Genomic DNA, 10,201 nt, shown 5'->3' with positions numbered 1-10,201 from the left:
GGTACGTTAGGTAGGTTAGTTAAACTACCAGTAGTACTAGTAAAGTAGTCTGTAAGTAATAATACGAACTATAGTAGAAGTATTAGTATACGAGTAAGAAAAAAGGAAGCACTCCTAATTTGTAACCTACAACCTAAGCTGAACATTCAGCTAGCTACACCACTGCATCTCAAACTATGATCAACTCATCGTGCCTGAGAGGGCAAAAAGTGAAAACTTCATCCAACAAACAAGTATCTAGATAATATCAGTTTTTTGGTGTGTTTCTTCAGTTGTGATACTTCTGCTCCAAAACATTCAGAGAGTAGCTTAAAACTTAATTTTTCTAAATGTTACTGAGCACCTTAAAGTATAAAACCAAACAGAAAACAAGTTATATGATTGTGATAAAAAATTAAATGTAAAAAAACTAAACAAAAAACATAACCACAAATAATGTATAACAAATAAAATGATATTATGCATACAAAGTTATCTCTATGCAGAATGAAATTATTATTGTAGAGATTGAACTTACCTAATATGAAATTAAATAATAAATTCCTAATAAGCTGGGTAAAAAGTTTATGTTAAAAACACCTTTTGAATAGAATGGAATGTACAGAAAATACATCTTACCCCTTTAGAGACAGATAAATGTCCAATGTTTCAGAAAAATTAAAAATAACTTATTAAAGATTTGGGGTCAGTTTAGGGCTTCCACCTATTAGGAGATCATTCTTTTTTCATTAGTAAAATGCAATGCTCCATAGCAGGTAAAAATTGAATGGGATTAGGGTGCATCATTGTTTGTTGAAAGCTGTTCTTGACTTGATGAAAATTATCTTACATCAACAAATGTATTCTTTATTCTAGAATTGTTCAGATGGAAACCCTAGGCCAGTGCCTAGTTGTATAGAGTAGGTCCTCTCATATGTGGATATTTCACATAACTGACTATCTATATATATAATACCTAAATCAATAACCAAGAAAATTGAGTAATTACACCTCTGCCTCAATACAACATGACACATTTTAGCATGGATTTCCTTTTTTTCATGAAAATCTGTCTTTTTGGAATGAAAAGAAAGAAAAAAGAACATAATAATTTGTTTCATGTTTATTTTCAATAGTTTTCAATTTTCTGTTGCTCTCAAAATGTTTACTGATTTCATGAGTTTTATGAACCATCAGCATAGGACTAATTAGTCTTTGTGTAGTATGGCAAGATATCAGTAATTTACTAATAAAATGTTTGTATACCGAGAACATGTACAAAAGAGGTGGAAAGTACTGGGGTGGATGAAATACACTGTGAATGTGATAGGCAAGTGTGGACACAGCTACAGGAGACACAAATTAGAGGTTGCAGACACGTAAAGGATTTTTCTCTACATAATGGCAAGTTTATAGTTTGCTCTACTTAGCAAGTACAACGTTTGTCAACAAAAACACGGAAGTGATTACATAACTTTACTCTCTAATACAACATTTAATACTGGTATCGAAACAATCTCTAAAACAACAGTTAATAATGGTATCGAAACAATCTCTAATACAACAGTTAATACTGGTACCGAAACAATCTCTAATACAACAGTTAATACTGGTACCGAAACAATCTCTAATACAACAGTTAATACTGGTACCGAAACAATCTCTAATACAACAGTTAATACTGGTACCGAAACAATCTCTAATACAACAGTTAATACTGGTACCGAAACAATCTCTAATACAACAGTTAATACTGGTATCAAAACAATCTCTAATACAACAGTTAATACTGGTATCGAAACAATCTCTAAAACAACACTTAATACTGGTATTGAAACAATCTCTAAAACAACAGTTAATACTGGTATCGAAACAATCTCTAAAACAACAGTTAATATTAGTATCGAAACAATCTATAAAACCAAAGTTAATACTGGTATTGAAACAATCTGTAAAACCAAAGTTAATACTGGTATCGAAACAATCTCTAAAACAACAGTTAATTTACAAGACTGTTGCAAATGAGGTGAAAGAGGTTGGGATGTTCTAAGTGCAAAGTGAAACAGCTCAAGATTTCACTTCAAAAGATCAATGATCTGTTGAAATATTTTATGTAACAGAATACATTTAAAAGCACACTCCTTGTGCAAATAAATAGCGAATCTTCAGTTGCTAATGAGGTTCTCAACTTCTATAAAACTGATATAAGGAAATGCATTGGTAACTTAACTGTTATAGCAGCAAATGTGCAAGGACATTATAAAGACTTCACTGCGTGGCTATCAACAGAGTACCCGGCCAAAATACAAGACTGGTGCTATGGCCACATTACATACATATATCAGTTAAATGCAATGTTTTTATTCACACATTTGCTATTTTTAAGAAACTCGGGACCTACCACACTATCAACTACTAAGATAAATTTAAATAAATAAATTAACTCATTGGGCATTTTATTCCAAATATGTCTGTGTATGTCTCCTGTAGTTTATTTTACAGCAAACATTAAAAAACAAAAGTTCCACTACAAGAAATTAGTTTGGTTTTAGTTCAATCTTTGTAATTGCTCTTTGTCAAAATTCATGTTTTTGTGCAGATAAAACAAAAGCAAACCCTATCTTTATAAGAAGTTTACTAAAGCATGTTTATAATAAATTAAAGCGTATGCAGCAACAAAACACAAGAGGGTAATACTTTGCACGTTGTAGAAGTGACACTGATACTTATAAAAAAAAAAACATTTAAAACATTTGATCACTGTAGTTCATAGCAGTTTTTTTATTTTCAAACTCTGATATTGGTCCTGGATTTTTAACAATACATACCTTGCTAAAACAATATGGCATTGCAAGAATGCTAACTCCAATTATACTGTTCCCTAGATTGATGACATTCCCTAATGCACCAACTGATGTCATACTTAAGGTTTCCTGAAAGAAAAAACAAATTAAATGTTTCACTGAAGCCAATCTAATTCTCTTGATAACCATACATGCTTACAAAGCCCTACCATAAGAATAACAATATAAATGTCCCCAGAGAAAGTGGAATTGCCAAATATATCTTTCTAATGGAGAGAAAAATGCCAAGTGACACGCACCTTCCCTTTTGACAATCAATGTTCCATCAGTTCACTTCAGATGGATGAAAAATACCCTGCAGCATGAGGAGTCCCTTGATCCATATTATTTATAGCCAACAATTAAGTACGAAGGAGTTTGTGTGATATCAAGGTGGACAATCAACAGTCATCCAACAGTGACCAACACCCCATTGATTCCAAGCATCAATGGTTATAGGCAATGCAATGACTAGCCCTTGTATATTCTTACTGTTCTATGCATGTTACAGTATACTGAATAAACACAACTATCAGTAATGTAGTGTTGGTATTACTATGATATGGAGCTGTAAACTGACATAAATAAAGTATATTCAAAAATCATTCTCTCTGAACACATTAGTCCTAAAATCTTTAATACAAAAATAAGTTTACATTACAATATTTTACTGTAACTAAATCAATATTCAATCAACAAACAAAAGAACTGTATATCTAGTAACATAACTGCTTCATCTGGTTTTTAAAATTTTTACAGAGATAATTATCCCTAAAATTCTCTCAGTACAGTACAGAATTAAAACCATTTTAGTGCTTTAAGGACAAATACAGTATATAAACAGTGTAGTGTTCCAACCTAGTATATTAATAAATAGATGCTCTACAGCTTCCTTTAGAGATAATGTTCAAAGGTAAAATGCAATAAATACGACATACAACTTCCTGATTAACCCAATATTTGTAAATGAAAACAAAGGTAAGTGAAATTTAAAAATTAATTTTAATACTTTCAAAACTGGACTTTTTACAGGATTCATTGTTTACACTGTTCTACTATAATAAACATTTCTTCATTAGCTTAAGAAAATAGATTTACATTTTAAAATCTTCCTTTTTTTTACTTCAGGTAACATTATTGTTTTACTTTCATCTCAATAAAAAGAATCTCATGCACAAACTAAATAAAATATCAAACTGATTCATTTGCTTATTGATAATAATAATGTTACACTGTTGGTGATGTGCCAACAACAGGGAGCAAACCATAATTTTTGTATTATAAGCCCTCAAAGTTACTGCTGTGTCACCAAGTGGGGCATATGAAACTGTAACCACTATGCTTGGAATCTGTACTAAAGTAAGAAATGCTAAAAAGCAAGAAGTGTAAGAGATTACAAGTGAATGTATGCAGAGCAGTCCAAAAGTTAGCTCTTCAGAGTAGTGTAGTAGTTACTTTTAAGTTCCATGTGCTTCAGATTAATGTACAAGTACATTTGAACAGTACACAAGAATGGCACAGAGACTGACAAAAAAATTCAATGACTGTTACTGCTGCAAATCAAATGTTGTCCATAAAGAAAAAATATAAATATCGGCTAGCTACAGTTGAATCATCCTATATATATATACAAGTTTTTTTAATATTGAAGTAGCAAACAGATGTTATCATTTAATTTCAACAAGAGTTTCATCAAGTTGAAAAATTCACTCATGTCAACAGGCAAAATGACGGAGACATTTAAATGAGTCATATCAATGCATACCTTTACAGATATATATATAGTTATTTCATAAATGTGCTTGCTACTGCAACACTAGAATTATTTCATTTCTTTGCATTTTGCTATGCTGATTAAGCTAGAAAGGCAGGTGGTTGCATACCATATGTTCTTTGGGCAACAGGTAAGCTAAAAAAGAAGTAAAAAAAAACAGACTTACTAATATGCATACCAAATACTAGGCTTCTAATGATTCAAGGTATATCACGAGATGCAAATTGTAACTATACTTGTTATTGCATCTTTTTTTTTTTTTTGTAAATTACTAGTTTTTATGTGCGACTTGACAATTTCTCTGTAGGGCATATTTTGTTTTTCAAGGCCCTAGAACATAATTTTCACAACATAGCATGGCCTCTGAACATTATACAAAATATACATAATGTATTTAACTAAGTTTGATATAACTGTCATAAGGCTAAACTAACCTAAAAAAATTGTAGTTAATGTTTAACATACCCAAAACCTGTTAACTCTGAACACAAGCACCTGTTAAACATTTTTACAGTGTATAAACAATATATATATAAATATTATACATAAAACAAATCAATTTCTTGGAGAATCAGTCTTATCTTTAACCCTATTGAAATTATTCTAAAAAAATGTTTTATTTACACATTGCAGCTTATTAAACTCCTAAGAAAAAATATAAATATACATAATGCATACATATTTACTATATAAATTACATATAAAAATAATTCAATGACAAAATTACTATTGCAAATAGGTCATATAAATACTTTGAAACATGCTTAACTTCATACAAACAAAACTTCCTTTTTTTATCATATACTGATTTACTTACTACACTTAAAAGTCCATTATAAGTATACTATTTAAGTAAAAAAATTCTATTCAGTACATTGAAACTGTGGCACTGTACATGCACATGCTATACATACATACATAAGAAAGAAAATTACTGAACAAAACTACAAACACATTTTTGAAATAATAAGCCATACATTAAAATGATGATGACTATGATCTTCTTCTTCATCTCCCATCTTCCTCTCAAGTTTTATTGTATCTACACTGCCCATGTTAAATGAAAGACAGCTTTATGTAGCACCTTCAAGTAACATATTTCTATGAGCCTTATGGAAAGGTAGTTCTACACCTATCACAACAGCTGTTTTAACAGAGAAGACTTTTTTCAACCAGCTATATAATACCACTGCATCACCATATTTCCTGAGTCAACATCCAATTCACCAAAAATGTCCAATTACCTTGCACAACCTGTAATGCTAAGTTACAGTTCCCACTCATACATGAAGGTACTAGTATATGAAGTATGAATTTATGTTTATACATGTATGTATAGGCACAAGATTTGGTAAGTCTAAGTTTTGTAGTCTTTGTACTTTTTAGTCTCTATATTCATATGCTTTTCAACCAAGTATATTTAACTGACATAAATAGTTTACATATTTCTAACTCTTTCTAGTAGGGTAACATCATTTTGGTTTACTAACAGCTTATATATTTATTTTAAATGTAAAAACATAAACTTTAGTTCTTTTAGAACCAAATGAAATTAAACTATATGCATTATTTCATGACATGTATAATACATATATAACCAGTTTCTGGTAAAGTTCTTCCTACAAGGCACAAACTTTTTCCTAGATTTATCTATAGTCTCCAAAGAAATTACTAAAATGGAGAGAGAGACATGAATGGGTTAAAATTACTGTAAACTACAAAATAAATTCAAAGAATTTGTACCATTCACATCCATACATCCTAACTAATACAAATTATTCCATAAGTTGATACATGTAACTTTAATCAAAAATACATTCTGACAGAATACAAGCCCAGAGTTGTGCTGTTTTTTTTTTAAGTGTGTCCCCTACTAAAAACAATAGATTGTGGACAAGGTAGCATGCCTATCATTTTTATCTGTTAACTCTATCAGACGCATACATCTATGAGTATGCCTATATTTTACTGAACTAGTCTTTCTGATGCATATGTTTTATGTAATAAACACAACTGCATTCATTTCACTTTTGACTAATCAGAGGGCTACTAGTATGAAATTCAACTAGATCCAAAATGAGGCTAAATGTTTGTCAACTGCATCAGCAAGCCTAATTTCCCATGAAGAGCAACTGAGGCACCAGCATTGCTAATCATAGCCAGATGTATAACTAGTTTTACTTTTCTTTATTTTTTTATAGTTCATTATTTTAATTTATGCATAAAAGAAAATAAATAAAAGATAAGAGCAATTGTGGCATAACTTATGTTAATGACAAGTAATAATATAGACACAAAATGACTGCTCACTCACAATATTCTGGGTTATGCACACCTAACTAATATGTCTAATGTGCCACATCCATGCAGATTACTTAAAATTTCACTTTGAAAGCATAAAAGGTATACAAATCCCCCATTCAACATCTAAACAAAGAAAAGTCATAAAGCATATGCAAAAACTGTGGAGCAAACTGGAAAATAAGGGTACCAACAAGCTAAATATCCTCCAAAATCAGTGTTTTGCTCAACACACAAGGGATTCTGAATACTCTACGAACAGACAAAAGGCAAACTGTCACTGATGGAAATTAATATAATTTTCTGTTGTTTTTTTTATTTACAATGTATGTAAGGTCTTCCATATATAATATATGGTACATTTGTTTGTACATGTCACACAACCTCAGTGTCCGTTACTATACTGTTTATGCTACATGGTTCCCACATTTTAGGCAGAAGGTAAATTTTGACTTTTCCCTGACCATTTGAACTGTGCTTGTAGTGTATCATTGAACTATGACCTATAATAATATATGTAATTGCAAATTAATATTCATGTATTGTTTAGTAAAGACAAGACAGGTTGTATTAATTATTAAGAAGTCACATTTTACTTAAATGTCATGTTGCAAAGTTTTAGTATGATTAGACACACAATTATCAAATTATTTATACTTTATCAGAATATACATAACAAAGACAATTTAGCCATTTGTTTCATGATTGTGCATATCAATTACATCTTTTAATTTTAAGTCCCAAAAACATTATTACAACATAAAGAACACTACAGATTTTAAGGTGTGATATTACATTTTGACTTCCAAAACAAGGAAGAAACTTGTTTACTGTTGTAAAATGAAAGATTTTTTAACAAGTACACTTCTCATGTGTCAAATATTTATTAAAACAATATTTTATGATATGTGCACATTCTCAAAAATTTAAATAACTTTGAGTTGATAACAATATTGATGAGTAAACTCAGAATTTCAATATCTATAAAATAATTGTACACATTAACAAAATCACCCACTAATCCAGAGTACATTGTATTAATCTCATACATGCTTTGAAACTGTGTGTGTATGCAGTACATCCAAATTAAATGTACTGAAATCTTATAATTATAGTGACTACATATCATTATCTATTGATCACATTACTAAAAATACTTGCTGGTTTACAAAAGTTTTGTTGCCCACAAGATTGCCAGACTATACTCACAAATAATTAATTGTAAATTCTAATTATACATACAGGACACTTCATACAAGGATTCAGACCTACTGATAAAACATTCACAGCATTTATAGTTGCACTATAATCCTAAACCATAATGATTTACAATCGTACTCATAAAGGCTACGGTAACTGGCACAAACACAAATATGTCACCTAAAAATGATAGTTCATTACAGTATTTCACCACTTAAGTGCAAAGTTTTTCATTTTGGATTACACAACGATGCTTGTTACATTAAGTAAAAATTGCTACTAAATAAAACTTTTACTAAAACTACTCACATTATTTTTATTCTGGTACAGTCCTTGAACTTAGACACCAAGGCAAACACTAACACATTGCCCATTTTAAACACACTAGAAACTAACACTACACAATCTCCATGATAATAAATATTTCAATCTAAAAGAGCGTACTGTGGTCTGAAAGTCCATAGTTTCAAAACAATAACAAAACTATTAATCCAATTCTATAAAGATGCACATATTCATTTTTACCTCCAACCTTTATTCTATCCTGTCCCTAGCATTCTGTTTGTTGCTCGATAAACAGTACATTTTCCTAATATGTTACTCAGATATCCAATACATTAAATCATAGATTACTAGGCAAAAATTATGCATTCAATTATTCCCCAGAGCAAATTTCACTGTTTCTACAAATATTCACGAATAACGAATATTCTCAGATTCTTACACATACCATATTATTAGTTATTATCAGTGAAACATTCTATATTTCAATATATTTTTAATTTAATTTCTTTTTACAAAACTTATCTCCAAGTTATAGATATTATACATTGCCATTTATATTTTACTTTATATGGGTTTTCCTTAACTGTCACTGGCGATACTCTATCTGTCTCTTGGAGATATCACCTGTTATTGACCTATCAGAGCTGTACAATGTATCATGACATTCATGTGCTATACACAATGCTTGGTGATATATATTTTAGTTTATAACAAAGTTACTCTAAATTACTTATAAATTATTATTCTATAAAATTATTATAGTTATTTTTGATAATAAATCAAATAAATATAAGGTCAGATATGAAATAAATTAAAAGCTCATCAAACCTGTGTAATTTTTTTATATATTTTGAACTGCCAGGCCATTTCCCAAATTTCTCATACACAATTGTATCAGGGAAGTAACATTTTCAAGGTATTATATGTTCCTTCTACAAGTACCAACATGGAGACTGTTTTATTAATGCACTAAAATTTGTAAGATCAAAATATATTTAATTTAAAAAGTATATTTCTAAAGTGATTTGTTAAGGGCTTTTTAAGTTGCAGTAAAATGATTCTTCATGAGGACAATAACATTTACAAAGACAAAAAAAGCCATGTTCAGAGCTCTAGCCTAGCTCCTGTTTATGTAATCTGTTATGGTCTGCCTTCATTCTCTATGACATTTAACAGTAAAAAAAATCAGTGAAGGTAAAACAATTTTTATGTATAAAAAATGCATATACTGATGTGCTAAATGTGCCAGAACTAACGTGTGTGTGATTATTTTTCAGCACTAATGATAATCTATTTTTTCATCGTTTGTGCCCTAGAAATATCACCGAATCACATCAAATTCACCAACTTTTCCAGTTTTAGTCTGTAAATGAAGTTCCCTGATGTTTCCCAGATTGGAAACACAAAATATAAAATTTGCTGATATTTCCCAGCTTCCCTGAACCATGGAAACCATAACGTTAGGACTTGTAAAACCCAAAACATCCAAAAATTAGACCTATGGAACTACTGTCATGGTGCTCACATTTTTTAATTAAACTCTTGGTTTCCATCAAATAAATACATATATAGTTAATCTAAAAACAAAGAAACAGAAAATCATTAAAAAAGGGAGGAAATAACCATGTTCACAATATTTGTGTGCAAACCAGCATAATTCTACATTTCTCCCATTTAATAATTAAAGACTTACCTTTGCTTTATTTTTCAAGTCACTGTGATTTTTACAGCATTCCTTGATTTTATGATTGTCTTGTTTTAATGCAAAGACTCCTATATATATATATATATATACACACACACACACACACACACACAC

General features: G+C 30.1%; 1 protein-coding gene across 1 annotated transcript in view; it reads right to left on the bottom strand.

Annotated features, from left to right (window-relative positions):
• Window positions 1-10,201, bottom strand: part of LOC106464963 (putative sodium-coupled neutral amino acid transporter 10) — a 64,018-nt gene that overhangs the window by 51,687 nt on the left and 2,130 nt on the right. Inside the window, 1 exon segment of the mRNA XM_022392772.1 lies at window positions 2,808-2,912. Coding sequence (XP_022248480.1) covers window positions 2,808-2,900 — 93 coding nt within the window. The 5' untranslated portion in view covers window positions 2,901-2,912.

Source organism: Limulus polyphemus, unplaced genomic scaffold (genome assembly GCF_000517525.1).
Source record: "Limulus polyphemus unplaced genomic scaffold, Limulus_polyphemus-2.1.2 Scaffold1794, whole genome shotgun sequence".
NCBI lineage: Eukaryota > Metazoa > Arthropoda > Merostomata > Xiphosura > Limulidae > Limulus > Limulus polyphemus.
The sequence above is the reverse complement of the archived record's forward strand: the minus strand, read 5'-3'. Positions and strand labels throughout refer to the sequence as shown.